The sequence below is a fragment of the Lagopus leucura genome, unplaced genomic scaffold (assembly GCF_019238085.1).
Source record: "Lagopus leucura isolate 7727_CA_CO unplaced genomic scaffold, USGS_WTPT01 Super-Scaffold_100001, whole genome shotgun sequence".
NCBI lineage: Eukaryota > Metazoa > Chordata > Aves > Galliformes > Phasianidae > Lagopus > Lagopus leucura.
The window spans coordinates 94,252,263-94,271,209 of record NW_024962262.1 but is presented as its reverse complement, the minus strand read 5'-3'; the positions used below and the strand labels follow the sequence as shown (position 1 = coordinate 94,271,209).

Genomic DNA, 18,947 nt, shown 5'->3' with positions numbered 1-18,947 from the left:
GGAGAAATGCTCTTCTCCAGCTCCAGCTTCTTCAGTGACCTGCATTTGGGAATCATTGGTTTAGCAGACAATAACACAGAAGTGCTGGGCTCATTTCACTTGGTAACTCAGTGTAAGCTGTCATTCCTCAGGACCACTATGTCATTTACTGGGCCACTTGATTCCTCCAAAAAAATTATGGTACTCTTGAGAGGAGAAGCCTGATACTAATGAGAAAGTCCATAAGAGTAAGGACACCTGAACAAACTCTCTTCCTTTGAGGAGAGCTATGGGGAAATGGTCCTAACACAGGAAGTTTTACTATTTTTCTTCCAATTTGTTCCAGATGCTTAAAAGCAAAGGTGTTTTTTGTGTTTCTCTTTTTTCTTTCTTTTTTTGTTTGTTTCCCCCCCCCCCCCCTCCTTTTATTTAGTGAGAAGAGTTTGATTGGAAACAATGGATCAATCTGACAAATATTTCCTGATGCATTTGCTAACAGGCTGTGTACATCATTTCAGAGGCCTAGCCTCAGTGAAACTAAAGATGTAACCAAATGCTTGTTGTTTGCCTAGGAATGGGGTCTTTTTCCTAGGGCTGCTGCACCATTCTCTGGTGGAATGCTTTCACTTGGCAGAATTGGATCAAGCTCCATGGTCACTTCTGTCAGAGCTGCTTTGAAGGCAAAATTCAACTCTACCCATTCACCGGCTGATTAAGAGGCCTGACATAACCTAAAAAAGCCACCCTTGTGAGGGAGCCAAGTACTTAACACAGGCTGTCCCAAAAGACAATTAACTTGCCTAGTGCCATATTATTTCCATCTAGACAGCAGACTGTGTTTGTTGTTGAGTGAAGATGGAGCACAGCCAGACAGTCAGCCCAGAGTATTTATTTATATACTTATGCCAGGAGAAGAGGGAACAAGGGCAGTTCTTGGTGCAAAGGATGCTGGAGCCTGTTCACACAGCTGAATCAGGGCAGATGCTGCGGAAACTGAATTGCCATCTTTCTTTGCCAGTTTCATTTTCCTGGTGTGCCACACCTGCAAGGTGGGTATAAATGCACAACCCTTGTGAGGAGCATAGGCACAATTCTGCAGTTCAGTTCATGTAACGAATGGATAATTTGACTGAAGTCATAAAAGCGGGGATTTTTATTCTTCTCTAAAATAAAGGCTGCAACACTACGTAGCTTCACACAGCAACAAAGCTGACCCAATTTGGATTCCCACAACAGCAGGCACACCCACTGCCCAGTCCCCAGGTACACCTCAGGGCACTCATACCTTCTTTCGCTTCTTTGCTTTTAGAGTGCTCCCTGGTGTTTCTTCAGGCTGACTTAGAAAACACTCTGTAGGCTGCAAAACACATTTTAAAAAGAAGTAAAAAAGAAAGTTTCAGTATTAGATATCTAATCACCTGGGGAAAATAAAACATCACCACAGGGAGGCAAGAGAAAACACAGGAATGCTAGGCAAGGGAAAAAAAACAAAACCAAACCTTCCTACCTGTAGAAAGGTTCAATTTCTTACAACGCCCTGTATCTGGAGTAATTCTGGAATTGAGATTTATGTTATTGTAACCAAGAGAAGAATAAAAGAACAGAACGCTGAAACACACAGGTTGTAGACATGCTTCCAGAAGATGGTGAAAAGCAGCTTTGATAAATTAAAAAAAAAAAAGGAAAACACGAAGAAAATATTTCAACAACCATATACTTTTAATCTCTATTACTGTGCATGATCATTTTTCTAAATTTTTCCAGTAACACCTTAAAACAACCAGCCTCGTGTGAGCTTTCAGATGGTGCAAGATACCATGGAACTGAGTGACAATAAATGGAAAATATCAATGCTCTGAATTTCCTTTGACATTTGCAAAGCAAAATTTAGGAAAACGTGTTTCAAATTTGTTCTGCTCCATTCTTTCTTTGCCTCCTCATAACAGACAGGGTCAAATATGCATAAGAAAAATACATGTTGCATTTCAGAATAATCTTCATCCAGCACATGTTGCAATTATTAACCCACTTTTGTGCCTGAGCAAGCAGGCTGAAGTGATCCATTTGTAAGAGTCCCTGCTCACATAAGCCAAGGTTAGGATTCGTCTGAAAGACAAACCAGAAGGAATAAGGCACAGATTTATAAGCACAGCAATTCTCTTTCCTTCTGAGGGATGTCCACTTTCTGGTAACACAAATGAGTCTGTATTATAAAAACTTTTTAACTTAGTAGGTGATTTGCCAAAGTGCAAGGGGAAAATGAACTTCAAGAAAGAAATCCTTGATACTAGGATGCATTTGGCTGGAAAAATCTGCTTCTGTAAGAAATAGTGAAGACGACTCATCACAAGAAACATTAGAAAAACTCAGAGTCCAGTAGTGCTCCCTGGGGTGGGCCTGGAGGAAGAGAATGAGCAGAAAAGAGTCTGATCAAAAGCCAGAGGAGCTGCTCCTTCATTCCCTTTTTAGGGCACCTACAGCAGGGCCAGAGAAAAATTAATAAGAGATTCAGAACAGCTGAGCCCCTCTGAGTGCTTCCTGTGCTGCTGTCACAGCAGGAGGGCCCTTCATAATCACTTGTTCTACATGAGCCTGGCCTGCATGTCTGTGCCTCTCCAAACCCACTTTCCTATCTTCCCCGCTTCCCCTGATAACTCAGATATAGCAACAAGGGAACCACCATGCTCCTTGCAAACAAATAACCTATTGATTGCTCCTGTTTACTGTGCTGTGTGATACAGAGTCATGCACTAGCTGAAGCAGTAGTTATGTATAAAAGCGGCTCTGAAACTGTCTGAGGCTTGAAATGATACTGAGGAATTACCACAGCAGATGTGGCTGTGGGGACTAAACAGAGCCAGCGAAGCACTTGACAGATAGGGCTGGAATATAACACAGCCTGGATCAATAAGAACTTGTGACAGGGACGGTATCTTGCCATAACAAGATCTGTCCCCACTGTTTTGTCATGAATAATCAAAGAACTAACTGCAAGCACAAACTCACTTCATTTAGAAAAAGTGTTTCAGGATTAATGTTTCATGATTTATATATATACATATATATATATATATATATATATATATATATATATATATATATCTGCCCTGTCTCAGATTCTAGTGGTTATAAGAACACCATACATTTCTTTGTTCCTAGCCCTGCTGTTAGCATTCCCAGACATTGAGACTGAAGCACAGCTACCTTCTGCCTTAAGTTCCTGATCTATCCTTACGTATTCCAGCTGTCCACAGACACTTGAAGACGACTTGCCAGGTGTTACTATCATAAATTCCATGTTTGACATTAGATTTTATGCAGAGAACAAGCCTTTGGATTGATTTAGTCATGAGATACTATCAAGAAACCAAAAAGCTAAAAAATGGGCCAACCTGAATCTCTTTCTTCCCATAGAATATGATGGATCCTTATCCTAGCTAACATCATCACTATTTATGACCCTTTCAGTATAAAGAAAAAAGCCTTGTTCACTTTGAGCCCATTTCTTCCTTCACGTGCTGTATGAACTGTTTTATATAAATCTCCAACTCCATGCACGCTCCCAACCTGTATATATGTAAAGAAGGAAAAAAAATAACAGAGCTGAAAAATAATTTATATGAGAAACAAAATTTTCTGACAGGAAGCCTTTCATTCAAATGCTTAAAAGTGTCATGGACTGGTTTCTTCTCTGATGACAGTGTATAGCCCTCTCTTTCAACTGCAACTGAAGCACACAGCAGGCTTGCTTCCTCAGAAAATCATGTTAGGACTCAAAAATCCCTTCTTCACAGCAACAGATATAGGTATTTAGGCATGGCATGCTGTTAGCAAGTCCTATTCAGACATTAGAGAAAAATAAACTTCACGGTGGTGAATGGCTGTAAATCTACGTGTCTTTGATGATCTGTAGTCTAAAATATTTAAGTATCTGATCTAACTGAACTTCTGACCCTTAACCAAATATTAGCTGCCTACCTACTCATGCAATAGTTGTTTGCATGGCACCCTTAGGAAAATGTCATTTACATGCTTTTCTTATGCAAGACACAAAGCAGACAACCTGCTGGTTTTTGACATGGCTCCCCTGTGCTCTGTGTTTTTATGCTATTTTTATATGGAAGTTCTTAAAATGCAGAAAACAGGAAATTTATGCTGAGACCACTGATTTATGAACTAAAATGTCATAAATTCCTTGTTTGTTAATCATAGACAGAACATAAAATATTTCCTGTATTATATTTCTAACACAACTTTTTTCTTAAGAAGTTGCCAAGTTACTGGAAATTCAAATGTAAAGTGAAAACATTCTTGCATGTGTGTGAAAGTTTACATTCTAGGTCAGCCATGTACTCTGACTTTTGGAGCCTGTGACAAAGTAAACACATCAATGCTCCATTCAGATTGGAGACAAATTATTCATCTCATTGCAATTCTGTGGACAGTCTGCAGACTGGAAACATAAATGTTCATAATTCTGTTTGGTTGTCTCCTGACTGGCTTTAACATGCCAAGACCACTGCAGAATAGCTTCCAGCCTGTGAATAAGGCAGAAATGAGTGAGTAGGATAGACTGTTAGAAGAACTGAAACTACGAACTACTAGTTTCCTTTAGAGAAAGCTTGTAAACCCAAACTTTGCAAGAGTTTTGCTCTAAAAGATATGCAACAACACAGGCAACTGAGCTCCCAAAAAATCATTGCCTCCAGTTTTATTGTTAAACATCAACTTAGCATGTTCCAAAATGCAGACCAATGTTCTTTATATTACCGAAAGAGTTGCAGCAGGAGGCCGACTGCAGCTGAGCAGACCCAGTCCTCCTCAGCAGGGTAATCTGTGTCAGAGATCCTTTCTAATGTTCTCACAGAACGGGCAAAGCAACTCCTCCAAAAAAAATACACATCTTAACTTTGTTCTAAATACATAAGTGAATGTAGTTGCGATTTAATAAAAAAAAAAAAGAAAAAGTTCCATAGGCATCCTCACTGAGTTGAATTCCTTGCATTTGATGTTCAGATAAGGCATACACAAAGGCTTTCTCCTATATTACTTAGTTTTCTCCTTCCTGATCAAAATGTGGAATCAGTTGACACATTTGACTCATTTCACCTTTGGTCTCTTTGGAAAGACACCAAAACATAATAAGTACTACACTTCTCTGTTACTAAACAAAGAACAGAGTTACAAAGGATTTTCATTTGGGCTATTGGCTAGGCATCATACAGTGAATTTACTACTGACCTAGGGTCTAAATTAATATCCATACTCTCAAGGAGAGATAGTCTCCAATGTCATTTTACCAACTTGACAGCCATTCAGTCTATACTACTCAATGATACACGGAAGGCAGAAGAAATTAACTTTCAAACAAGAGACTCCTTGAAATAAGCTGAGATCTAGATAATTCTGTCCTGCTAAAGCGATGCTGACTGAGAAAGACCTTGCTGCCATTTCCTGGATATACTCTGTGTAAAGCAAAACAACATTTAAGACACAGCTTTGAGGACTTTCTGTGTGCAGGGAAAGGGAAAAGATAAGGGAAAAGGACATAGTAGCACCACTCAGGCATTTATCACCAGGCATTCTCTTATCTGGAGACAATCATGGCATCAAACAAAAGTTATTATCAAAATGCACTTGGAGACCACTTCCAAATAATGCAAAAATAATTTAAAAAAATATATAAAAATCCTATCATATGATCAGATAAGGCAAAAAGTGAAGAAAATCATCCTTTTATAGTGAATCAGTGGGGATTACATTTCACTTGCAATGTCATCTCTATGGTCTACACAACTGCTAAACTTACATACCTGTTTTCTTTTCTTTGTCACGGCAGGTTTGGAATCAGGACCTTTATATGTTGCTGTCTCATCACTTGGTTTTTCAATTGCTTCATCATCCGAAGCATCTAAGGAGAAAAAAAAAACGGAGCTTTCATTTATGTTTTTCACTCATCTTCTATTTTTGCATTCAAAAATAGAAGTAAGATCTTCAACTGCAATATTTTCAAAATCATATAACCTTAAGATTAGCAGTAAGTACAGCTGGAATGGAAAATTTTATCATTTTAGAAAACTAGTATTTGAAATTTATTTTAGGAGAAGTTCCAGTTTTTGCTTCCTCTTCAAAATGCTTAATCTTGAAGGATATATTTCTGTATCCTTCTAGCATGTTGTATAATCAGTGCCATCTGCAGCTACCCTCACAGGTAGAAAATGTGTAATCTATCCATAAACCTACGTGAAATAAACCTGCAGTGAACACTGGAAGAAGATGTTTTCTGAAGAGCTCCAGGACCTCAAAGTCCATGACATCTCTCTGCATTATTCCTGAACAAGTTAAATATGATCTTTGATCTATAGCTCTGTACTTATGTAGTTACAGCTCAGTTGGATCACTGAGAAGAATACATAATTCCAGTTAAATGTGCTGATATTCCTTTTGGAGTAAGTCATCACCTTCTACAAGGAGAAGTCTTGCAGATGGAGGAAGAAAAAAATCACCTCTCACCAATGCACACACACACAAATAACACAGAAAACACCCCAATTTCCATCTAGAATTTCAGAATGCCTGACACTTAATTATCTGCAAGAGGAAGAATTCTAAGATCTGCATAATCTCCTACTGTTTAAAATATATATGAACATTTTCTGTAAGCACTTTTTAAGGTAAAGGCACCATTCCCACAGTTTAAGCAAAATGTCCACAACTATAAGAAATTCTTATGTTCTGAACAAAAACTATTGAAATTAAAATGTCTCCACTCATACTCTTATTCACCTGTTTTATCTACAGAGTACTTTGGGGAAGAAAACTGTACACACGGACACATCATCTGTTTAACTGAATAATTAGAATTCTTTATCTGGAATATTTCAACTTTTCCTTCCCCTTTGCTGGATTTAGTGATTCTTCAGACTACCCATATGCTGAAGTTGGAAGCTGCCAATTCAAAGATAAAGTTATTTATTTTGAATAGGAACAGTAAAATTCCATAAGCATCACACAAAGTATGGAAGATCTGACTACCAATTATTATATAACGTCTGTGCAATCACTAGCAGTAAGCAGAATAAAGAGAAGGCCAGAGGACGAGTAACATAAAATCAACAATGGCCATAGCTTCTAAAATCCATAGTGGTAACAAACTCTGTATATAAATCTGCCCAGAAAATGGTGTCTTGCAACTGCCATTCCTTATCACACTTTGAAAAGCTTGAGTCACAGTCAGCATCCTAAAATGGAGTTATGACAGCTTTTAAGAGTTTTCAAAAGTTTGAGAACTTAAAGCTAGTAATCAGAGAAAATCAGTGAATATTTTAGCAGGTTGGGTGCCATTTATCATGAGATCTCATTTGATATAGATTAGATTCTTGGCAAACTGCAATAGATTTAGAAAGACAGTGGCATTAGAGAAAAAAAAATTGTAAACAGTCTATGACCACAAAAGTATAAGATCCCACGTGAGGCAAGTTGCTGATGGCAGAGGAATAGCAGGGATATCCCTCATGTTAGCCCCTGCCACAGGCTAGCTGTAACATCAACGTGTCCCTTACGTAGCTGCAAAGTCCTGTCCTCTGAGGGAAGGAATGGAGTCAGATTGAATGAATTACTGAGCAGCCATTTAGATCATGAGCAAGAAGACTGATTGCCTCTCCGCAGTAGTACTATGGCCACTTCTGCTGAAACACGGCTGTTTCTGTTCCAAGAGTGTCCAGCAGACATCACCTGAAGGAATAAGATTTTCTGAGAAAGTTTATTAGCTACTAGAATTCAAAAGGAGAAAGCATTCCAAAGCCTACTCCTATTTTTTATTTTTTTAATTCAATTTTATCGATGGTGACATGGGTTTACTTCAATATAAATTATTATAAATGTATTGTTAATACACTCCATCAATGTATCTAGTCCTGCACACAGGGCAGCAGGTGAAGATACAAATTTGAAGATTTCTTTCTTATGGTAGAGCTCAAATATCTGTGGCTCCGGACTGGGATTTTACTTTCTCTCCTTCCAAGGAGCCTGATGCTCCTCTATCACATATCTCTCTGCACAACACCACCTTCTTCCCCATGGTCATCCCCTTCCAAAGTCTCTGAGCACGTGAATCTTTTGTCACTATGGAGTCTCAGGTATTCATCAGAAAAAGCTCAAAAATTGTATCATCCTTCATACTCTTCAAAGTTCAAAACGCGTCTTGGTCACTTAGTGTTATTGCTCTGCTTGATCAAGGGCTTGTTTCCTTCTATGTCACCCTCTTCCCAGCAAATTGCTTATGCTGTATTTTGGTAGAGCAGCCTCTGGGTGTGAGAGTCCATTGGAGACTTTCATATAATATAATTTCATGTAATTCGTCTGTCTCTTCCGACATGACTTGAAGAGATGCTTCAGAGATGTCACCTTTTATACATACCAGTTCTGCAGTCTTGAAGTCCTGGCTGTGCTCCATCCAAACAGACTGTATATAGACCATTAAAATGAAGAACACCCAGGAGATCAGAACTAGTCCCCCTCTTTGTCCTTGCTCATCCCTATTTGAGCCTCAAACACCATTTCTAAGTCTATCCATCCGTGTCTCATTGAACTGAATTGCTGAGACAGCTCCTTCTTAACCTATTCACTCCACAATGGAAATAAATGAGAGCAGCATTAAACAACTAATGGAAAAATGTCTGGGATCTTTAGGCATTCCTTTTTAAAACCCACTTGGCATGTTCTGAAAGGCAAACAGGGGCAGCCTAAGTTTTAAATAACCTCTTCTCTTTCTCATAACTAAAAGATACACCGCTGATAATAGCAATCTAAAACTGGACAAATGGTTTCCATGATATGAAATAGCCTGACAAACAATGTGCCACCTGTTCACTGCCCATCTGAGTTACGGGCTGCACTTCATGATGAAATGCCCTCCTCCACTATCAGCTGGAAACACAAAAAAAAAAGGAATCCAATGCCCAGCCCCAAACTCATCAAACATCTGCAAAAGTGGTTCCAGTTTGTGAATCTTTCTGCAGAATTGGATTATTTTACATCATACAAGCAGTATTTTTTTGTCCGTTTCATTAACAGTCGCTCACATCTCAGCTGAGGTGGGAGCTTGCTTTAAGCTGTGATAGTCTGTGACACTGCGTCAACTCCTGTATGACAGGAGGGTTTCATTCTAGACATTCAAGTCCCACAGGCCAGACCCTGCCATTCTTGCTCACATTAAACAGTGCATCTCCCTATGCAGATAGTTACCTTGAACTCAGTGAGGTTATCCACAAAATAAATCATAACTCAATGTGAATAAAAGTAGAGGCATCCAGCTCACAGATTTCAAACATCCCCACATCAGCAGTGCTGCTTGCCCAGCTCTGAGGTGTGAAGCTACCCAGGAGACTCTTCTACGTCCAAAATGAAGAGGACAAATCCTTCCTTAATAAACAGTTGACACAAAGGCAGAAGCTAATTGATTAATGCAATATTGACTTTCATCTCTCTTGTGCAGATGAGTGGGCAGGCACTCCTGGAACACACTGCTGAAGGAGCAATGCTGCTCAGCACAACAATCTCTTGCATCTGCTTTCCTGTAATGGGCAGACACTATGGAACCACAAGGTCACCAAAGCCTAAATGATTGTGTAATGCTCTTGATATAAATAAGAAGGTGAAGTGCTCTGGAATTTGTGTTTCTCTCCCATGCTATCCATCAGCACTGTGGCACACACTAACAGGCTTCCCAGTCATTAGGTAGTTATATTTCATTTTGCTTTGAACCATGCTGAGATGGAAAATACATTTACACTTAACACCCTGTGCCATGAATAGACTTTCTCACTTATGATAATGATCACAGTATTTTAAATTGATTCAGTCAGTGTAAGGATTTTTAACTTATAAATTCAATATACGTACCTACATCTCAGTGCATCAGTAGGTATACTGAGTGTATACATATGCATGCATTAATGCAGAAGCATGTAGATGAATGTACATACATACATAAAGAAGCACTCAGACATTTTGATAATTTAATGGGTTCCCTTTAGATATACACTGTATTAACAATTACCTCCATAAAGAATGCATATTTGCTTTGTCCTTTATTCCACTATTTTAAAAGCAGATGAAGCTTTAATGATACAGGAGGTAACAATACAAGCTTTTATGTGAATGCACTTTTGTTCATACTAGCTAGCACATACAGTTGGTGCTTGCTGTTGTATCTCATCACTATTGACACTTTCAACTTCCACAGTGCCATTCTGCTAGTATGAAGTGGTGAATACAGGAGTTACAGTGACCACAAATATAAATAGCTCAGTCTTTTAAGGACTGAGCCTAACTGACTGGGAAAAAAAATATATTATTTTGCTTATGTAAGCGAAGACACCTGAGAGAATACTTTCTATTAGTTTGGGATATTTCTTTTTTTCAAACCTGGAAGCTCAGTGAGATCAGACATTTCTTTGGCATTCAGAAGACCTCCAGCGAAACAAGGCGCTATAGGAAAAGTTCATTTCTTTTAGTTAAACTTATCTCTACCCTAGAATTTGGAGGGAAATTGCATCCGCGAGGGAGACTCCTTCAATTTTTATTTGAAGTATCTGGCACTGTCCACAGACAGAGATGAATTCTGGGCTAGAAGAGCCCACAGATCTGAACTGCTACAGAAATTCCTGCATTCTCTCTTTTACTCCCACCAGTATTATGTATCAATACTAATCCAGAATTGCATATAGGAAAACAAAGCTTGTATATAATTTATTTTTACAAACTTCATTCCTCCCCCTTTTTCCACCCTTGACTTCCTTCCTCCCCTGACTGCTCTAAAATTGCCTTATATCTAAAACTAAACTTTAAATAGGACCCATGTTTTCAATTGTTAAAAAACATCAAGGATGTTGCAGAAATAGATTTTGTATTTGCTACTCTCTCTTTCTAGTTTCAAACATATTGCAGGAAAACGTGTCCTTGACATTACTCTGTCACTGAGCATGGTTCATTCAATTTGGGCATGCTATGATGGAATAATTTCAGGCTGCTTTGCAGGTTATGTTTTTATCTATTGGTCACCTAATCTGGGGAAAAAGCACTTCTTGGGCTTCCAGCTTTAAAGCCAGCGGATTGAAAAATATTTGATTCTAAGTAAAATGCCAAGTGTGTTGGGCAGAAGTCTTTTTATTTTTTTTTTTTAACTGTCATTTTAGATTCCTTTTCTTTGCAAGTAATAATGGAATGGGCAGACAGAAAGGTCTGGGAAAACAGCACAATTGAAATCAGATATTTTCATATTTGTGTCATTTAAAATTGGACCAAATTTGCAGTGAATCAGATCAATTAATCTTAATGTCAATGCATTTGCCTGAATTTTTCTTGCCCCTAAAGTTTTGTTGATCACCAAGGCCGGCCTGAAAGCAACAATGAAAATATCTAAACAAATCCTTCCAGCATCATCATCACACAAGGCAGAAGGAACACAAAGCTCAGTGTCATGACCCCAGTCATCACTCCCACCAACACGCAAAGAAACAGATGAAGTCTTTCAATGAAACAGGACAGGGAGTTGGTTAAATAAGAAAAAGGGTTTGACAGTTCAAATATTTTGAAGTATTCCAAGCACAGCTTCTTCTTTGACAAAAGGAGGGGGATAGGGAGATGGGATAGGGAGTCAATTAGTTAAAAAGCAATGAAGTTCATGTGCAGGTGACTAGCAGTTAGGTCATTTTGGCTCTCATTTTGACTCTCATTTTGACAGCTTTTATTGCCCACTGCAACAGAGAACAAAGTTATCTCAGCCCAACATGGAGGCAATCTCCAAGATAGCCAGACGTGATGTCATTAACCGAAAGCAGCCCCTATCCCCCCAAGGTCTAAGCACTGTTTTCCTCTTCTGTCTGAATGAACTCCTTCTCCAGAACAGTCTTGATACAGCACAACAGTAAGACCTCACATCTGTGAGCATACCTTGAAATGCAGAGTTGGCCTGCCTGAGGTACTTTAAAAAGAAGTGTATTTTACAGTGCATTTGTGAATCACACACAAAGGCACACAATATGCAACAGAGCAGGAAGAGACACGGTCCTACTGAAGACTGAAAAGGACTTCAGTAGGCCTGTGTCAAGGAAGAACTTACTACAAACTGTCTGCAAGACCAGCATGTATCATGTTAAAAGTACTGGCAATAGTTGGTACTACAAAGACAACATGTTGACATGTGTAAACACCATCCCTGGTCAGCTGAGAGATCTACCAGAGATAAACTGCAGGAGAGGACATTCAGCTGGGGCTCCTCTTTCTCACACTGAAAGAGGAGAAGTTAAGGGAGTCATTTAGCATACAAATGAAATCACCTGTCAGACTGTGCCAAGAAAAGTCTCCCACAGCTCATTTCTCCCTTTACCTAATTTTTAACAATTTTAATATTCAAAACTGGTACCACTAAAAGAGTGTTTCTGACTTACTGACTAGCAGTGAGCCAAAATTCAAAACGAAGGGTGTGCCTGGAGTCAAGGTCAGAGGAAATCCTGTTGCATACAAGTGAGTACAGAAGAAGAATCTACCTCTACATATACAGAAGAATCTACATAAGGTTAAGCTTAGCTTGCAATACAGCTATAACCCAGCCTATTCATAATTTGACCTTCTCATTATCACATATTGCCTTATAAGACAGAAACACGTTCAAAAAACAGAAAGAGACTGGTCAAGTATAAAAGTAGTAGGTCACACTTAGTCTGGTAAAAACTACTTACACTTCCACAAGATGTGAGCTGAATGTGACATCCCACCCCTGTCTCACATGACAAAAAATGTCACCACTGAGGTAAGGAGGGAGGACTTGACGTTCATTTTCAGTCACTGTGGCTTTCAAACCCATGGTAGATGAAGGGCAAACACTAAGATTTCACATTTTAGGAAAATGACAGACTGACTGTTTGCCATCCAACCTAATTTCTTCACGACTGGCCTGTCAAACAAGCACCCGGAGCCTGAAGATACAGAACACATCAGCACAGAGTGCACATCACTTCTGCTGTCTGCTCAAGTACTCCAAAGTCAATGACACTAAGAGCGAAGGCTCAGATAGCACATAAGTCACTGCAGCCTCTTCATTACTCTTCTGTTCTTTCAAAAACTACCCTTCTGACAAGCTCTTTAAAATTCCATTTCAGCCTAAAAGCATGTTCTTTGAGAGATAAGGAAGCTGGAGATGATTTTGTTTGGCTTGTTTAGAAGTAGTATGGGTTTGGGATGTTTAAAATATTATGGGATGAATGTTATGAAACAATTAAATACTTAACCTTGTAAAAAGGGCTTCTCCTCTTGACAGATGCCAGGCCTTGTATACCTTACAGGCACTTTAGAAACAAGTTAAAGGATGCCAGCAATGCTGTGCAATAGTAACAGAACGTTCTAACTCTGAAAATTTGGGCAATAGGGAAAAAAAATAAATACATCAGAATACAGTTGACCAAATTGTACATTGTGGTCCACACATCTTACATTATAAAACATCCCATAGGATCTTTGAACAACTACAGATGCCTAGGAATTCGGGTTTAATCATTTAAAAAAAAAATCAATTGACAAGTATTCATTACAGAAAGTATGACTGTATGAAGGAGAATCCCAAAAATCTGGTTTGAAGTAGCTGTCAATCCTAACAGGCATATGAGGAAATATATGTAAAAGCCATTCTAAAAAAAGCCACAACTTCTCCAACAAAAAACCAACCACTATCCTTCATTAGTTATAATCTTTTCTCCTATAAATATTTGTTTCTGTTAATTGAAAGGAAATAGGTAAATTGGAAGCAAACCTTGCAAACAAAACTTGGGAGAAATCCATAAAACTATTTCATTGGTGGGTGCTGGCATAGATCAGGCCATGATTAAGTCTTGTCCAGGAATGTAGTACAGCCCAGATGTGATGTCTCCCTTAGCACTGCGAGAGACTCATATTTCCTACTGTCTTCTCACTGTCTTGGGAAGCAGCTGTGGCTTCACAGCTGTAGTTCTTGTTGTGAAGGTAACACACAGAGTCTGGCTGACTCTGTGGACTTGAAGCTGATAGATCATGATAAAATTACATAGCAAAACTTGCCAAAAACAGTAGGCTTCCACAAAAAATAGACAGCACATGTTTTAAAAACTTAACAGCGCATATTACATTATTTTTCATAGATAAGCATTGATATTTTACTGACCACTGATATTACTGGCTCATGCTAAAAGCCTTTTTGACTCGTGCATGTTTTGCAGATGTATAATCCTATGGTATAAGGCTATCACAGACCTGACATCTTCCCAGGTTTTCTCTGAACATTAAAAACTGCATGCACATATGTAACGTAGCATACACTTAGCTATGCGTCACTACCAAGAAATACATCTCATTAAAGAACAGTACTGCAAACAAGCTTTTATCTCAACTCTCCTTGATGATTCAATACAAAATGTGAAAGAAGGCATTTTGAGTTATTCAGACTTCTGCAACCTTCCTATATTAGAGGTCTTCACGTACATAGCAACATCAAGTCCATTTGAAAGAGCAACACGTTAACTCATATAAAATTAAACTTCAGGTTAAGAACAAAATTCCCTGAACAGAGTTAAAGTGGCAAACTCACTGGATTATAGACCATCTGTTGAGATACAAGGTCCAGTGGCTATATTTCTAAGCCTCTTATTCTCATGCTTCCTCCTTTGCATATCCTAAACATTTCTCAGCCATTTGGTCTCAGACACTGCATTTTGCACCACTCTTTCAAGCTACCCTAGCATCTCTAATGTATATAATACTGGAATATACATTTGTTGATTTAAATAACATTTTCCCAAAAATCTCACTACAGGAGCAAGTAAGAGAAAACATCTTCTATTAGACAGAAACCTTTTATATATGAATGAAGATTAACGGAATATAAAAGAGAAATACTATCCACTTTGCTGAATTAACATTTTTCAAAGGAGGAAAAGCGACAGGCTATTCATCTATGTCAGTACTCCCTATTCAAGACTAGAAATTACAATGCAATCTCTCATCTGTAAAAGTCTTTTGTGAAATGGCATGCAGCACACGTGTCCAAATGGTCAAATAAAGCACATCACAACTCGATCAGTTGCAACTGCCATAAAAATAGAGCTCATACCTATATTCATGTGCTACAAGCAGATGGCTGATTGCTTTTCTGTCCTCTCACACTGCAGTCCTGTTCCTTTAGATTCTCTCTTTGTAGAGAGTGACATGCTGCGAGGTCAGTTTTCTGACAAGGTCATCTGCCTTCAGTGCATGAAGAGAACTACACGGAAAGTGGGATGGGCTATATTTAGAGTTTGGTCCAACTCCGTGCCAAGGTCCCCCCGCTGTCTCTCCCATGCAGCACTGTCTCAGGTTTATTCCTGTAGCCTCAGCCCACAGAATAAACGAAGGGAGAAAAACCATTCTGTGCTACTACTTACCGGAGCTGGGTTTTGGCAATTCAGTAGAACAAGTGGATCAGGAGCTCAGATATAATTCCTTGAATCCCTTGCTTCCTTATTATTTAAAGTCTTTTTTTTTTTTTTTTTTTTTTTTTTTTTCAATTTATTCAAGTGGATTTTCCCTTTTCAAGTGAATAAGCAGAGGGAACTGCCTGGGATACATCAGAAATAAGCCTCCTGAGCTGAGGTAAGCTTGCTTTATTTTTGTGCTGTCACTGTAATTAGAAAACAACTGAGGATGACTTGGACCAAATACGCTTTCTCTGCTAGACTAGTTCTGTGTGTCAACATTAACATTTGGGGGGAGGAGGGGGATAACAAACATCTCAATTTCATATCACCATTTTTCATTATCTCTGTGTAAAGGAAATTAGAAAATAAGAGGATATCAGCATGTGCAATAGAAGATATAGTATGATTTCACCCATTTCATTTAAAAAGTACGTAGTCAAGCAGGCAGATGATATAATTCTGAAAGTAACAGAGAAGCAGATGATTGCCTACATGCATGATGATTCTATATGCAAGTGTGCATTTAGATGTGCTGAAAGATGTTTTATGTGCATTATTTTGTACAATATGAGAATATATGGCTTCAATATTGCAAATATAGGGCTTTAGGCAAATAGTATAGTTAAAAAAAATAATTCATAGAGGAACACATGCTCTAATTTCTTCACAAGCCCAAAGAATTTGCCCAACTGCAGCCCTAGTACAGGCAAGACTGAAGATCATGTTCAATTTAGTCTCCTTTTCACAGAACACTTTACATGAGTCCTGCATTGTCTTTCCTTTAAAAGCATATATGGACAAACAGCTTTCCTCAGCACTGCTTTAAACTGCTGTGACTCAAATGAAAAAAAAAAAGCAAAAAACCTAATCACCAGGAAAGAATATAACACAGCATGCTTGACTGTAAGATCAACTAACACACTTCAAGTCACATGGACATCATGATCCCGTGGTGTGCAGTCCAACACGGGGAAGCTGTTGCCACACAAAGACAATCTGGAGTCATGGTGCACTCCAGTGTGCATACACACACACACACATCATCACCATAGAGTCCTCCAAGGCAAACACAGAGTAATGGTGAAGAAATGGGGTTGAAAGGTCCTCTTGACCCACAGGACCAAACCACTGCACCAAAAAGCTTTTGGTTACAAAAGCACCATGCATGAGTCCCAAGCAGAAGCATCTGAAGAGGTAGATGGGTTCCACACTAACAGTAAACAAAGCGAGCAACTGAATGGATTCCTGTGCTTAGTTCAGTCTTCTTTCCTTAATCAGCTTAACTGCTGATTACATGCCTTACATGAGGCTGAATAAAGTAAAAGCTTACATGGCCGCATAAACCTCACCTGCTGAAGAAACACCTGATTCTGGTTACTCTCAACTCTGTATAGGACCATCTGACCTTCCTTTACTTCTGCTTTTTGTTTGACAATTTATGCTCAGCATGAACATTAAGTTTATTTGGAGGTTATTATAAAGACCATCTATTTTGCATAAATTTCCTTCTAGATTCTTTAGCAAATGATAATTAGGGCAACATACCAAGGAGCTAATTTGAGCTGTGTGGCATGTGACAGTCCTGAGCTGTGTGGCATGTGACAGATCAGACTCATCCAGAAGGTTTCCACTGCAAGAATTTGGAGGAAGCTCTTACATGTGGACCATTGAAGCAATGTGAATGCATTCATGAAGTTCATCAGTAATCAGGAGGCTTCGTAGTATAAAAGCAATGAGTGCTAAGATTGGTAACAGTCTTCAATAAACAACTGTCATCTCTGACAGAAAAGAGAAGAAACAAATGCAGCTTTATAAATTTCTAAAGTCAGTTTTTCTTGAAGTTACTGTTTAATGAGCCCATGTAGGTTTTACAACAATCTGCAGCACCTGTTCTCTGTATGTGGGAAAATGTTATTCCCCTGTCAGTGTAACAGACATTGCAGGCTTAAAAAAGCATGACGCATGTGAACATAGCCTGCAAATACAGCATTCACACAGAAACCCTGCCAGTGGCAGCGGGGGCTAGCTAGTCCAGAGCTCAGCTGAAAAGGTCTCTGTTACAGAAACTGGTTCGTTTGCATGTGGGTGACAAGGTGAGAGCAATGGGAAATGGCAATATCACTGTCATGATAAATATGAGTCAGACATTAGAAGTAGGAAGAAGTAGGAGAGAAACGCACATGAATGAGCAAGCCTCATTGTTCTACTGTGGACAAACTTCAATCTGCCTCTAATCTCCTCCCTGTTGGGGCCAGTCCCTCCTGGTAGCATCCTTCTCTTCCTCATATCTCCCCTCCATTAAATTTCCAGCACCAGAATGAGCTGGCTTCATCCTGCTAAAGTAGAGACCGGGGGAGGAGGGAAGGGAGGTAGGAAGAAAAAAGAAAAAGAAAAAGAAAGAAAAGATCTTTATTTCCTCAACCATTGAAGGAAAGTAAGGCTGAAACCCCGTTTCTACTTAGGAAGCAAAGGCGGCCTCAGATGGGGCTGATACCCACTTTCCTCACTGGTGGTGGGACCAAAACCTCATGCTCATGGTTGTGGAGGAGGAGGAAGAGAAGGCATGGCTTATGATGTACACTACCAGTTGGCCAGGCAAAGCTCCAAGGGGACAGTCACGGACTGCTGGCACTGATGCTGTCACCCTCAGCTGACAGGTGTACGTAGAACTTGAGCCAGGTGGGTAAATCCAAACAGCACTGGGGGGGTGAGAAATTCCCTGTAGCAGTTAGATTCCTACTACTGTGTGTAATATTTATAAGCCTGCTCTGGCGGCTTTCTTCTGGTGCAACTGAACAGCAAATGGTGCTGGGATTTTCCTCCTTCCTCAGCCTCTGGCTGTTCCTCAGCCAAACCAAGCTGAAGAAACAAGCTGGGGTTTTGAGGGAAGACTAAGCGATCTCAGCTCATCCTGAAACAAGTACCCTTAGTCATTGGGCAGAGAGGCCCTGCCATATGCTGCAGCCTATCTGACACACAGCTCCAGAGTTAGACAGTGGACAGAGGTGGGTTTGAGTCCCATCGCCATCACTGCATAGTTGGTGCTGCAGCCAGCATCTAGACAGGGATACCTCAAAGAATGGAATAGACAGCAAGAAGAGTGAAGGTGGCACTTAGAGAGACAGCCCAAAATATGTGGGCACAGTTCTCTGGGTGTATGTCTGTGCGAGGAGGGGATACTGTATTTGATGGGCAAATGAATTGCTACAGCTGCAGAAGGAGCTATAGGTCAACATCTGCAGACAAATTCTCTTTCAAAACCTCTCATAATTACTGTCATGATTCCTGAGTTGTCATGGCTCCCAAACTGTTGTGACTGACATCAATCTAGGAAGAGAGAGGTAGAGGAGGATGTCCCAGTGTGTGCTTTACAGGAAAGAGATACTTACGTGCAGAAAACAAAAGAATCACAAAGCTGAAGTGAAGCAAATGGTTAGTTAAATAATTTAAGTTGTTCTGCTGAAGAGTGTTTTCTCAAGGCTG

General features: G+C 39.4%; 2 protein-coding genes across 6 annotated transcripts in view; one reads left to right on the top strand and one right to left on the bottom strand.

Annotated features, from left to right (window-relative positions):
- The window catches only part of CMSS1 (cms1 ribosomal small subunit homolog), a 230,348-nt gene that overhangs the window by 13,037 nt on the left and 198,364 nt on the right, over nt 1–18,947 (bottom strand). Inside the window, exons 1-3 of one of the 3 annotated variants that reach the window (XM_042866575.1) lie at nt 15,122–15,274; nt 5,793–5,890; nt 1,265–1,336 (exon numbers count right to left, since the gene is read on the bottom strand). In XM_042866575.1, the coding sequence (XP_042722509.1) occupies nt 1,265–1,336; nt 5,793–5,890; nt 15,122–15,131 (180 nt within the window). In that variant the 5' untranslated portion in view covers nt 15,132–15,274. Of the gene's footprint in view, nt 1–1,264; nt 1,337–5,792; nt 5,891–6,765; nt 6,836–15,121; nt 15,275–18,947 lie in introns of those variants that run through there. The other 2 variants (XM_042866574.1, XM_042866573.1) reach the window with 2 other exon arrangements.
- FILIP1L (filamin A interacting protein 1 like) overlaps nt 15,371–18,947 on the top strand; it is a 198,645-nt gene continuing 195,068 nt past the window's right edge. For 2 of the 3 annotated variants that reach the window (XM_042866566.1, XM_042866565.1), the window contains exon 1: nt 15,376–15,639. The gene's annotated coding sequence lies outside the window, so the exon portion shown is untranslated. Of the gene's footprint in view, nt 15,640–18,947 lie in introns of all 3 variants that reach the window. The other variant, XM_042866563.1, reaches the window with a different exon arrangement.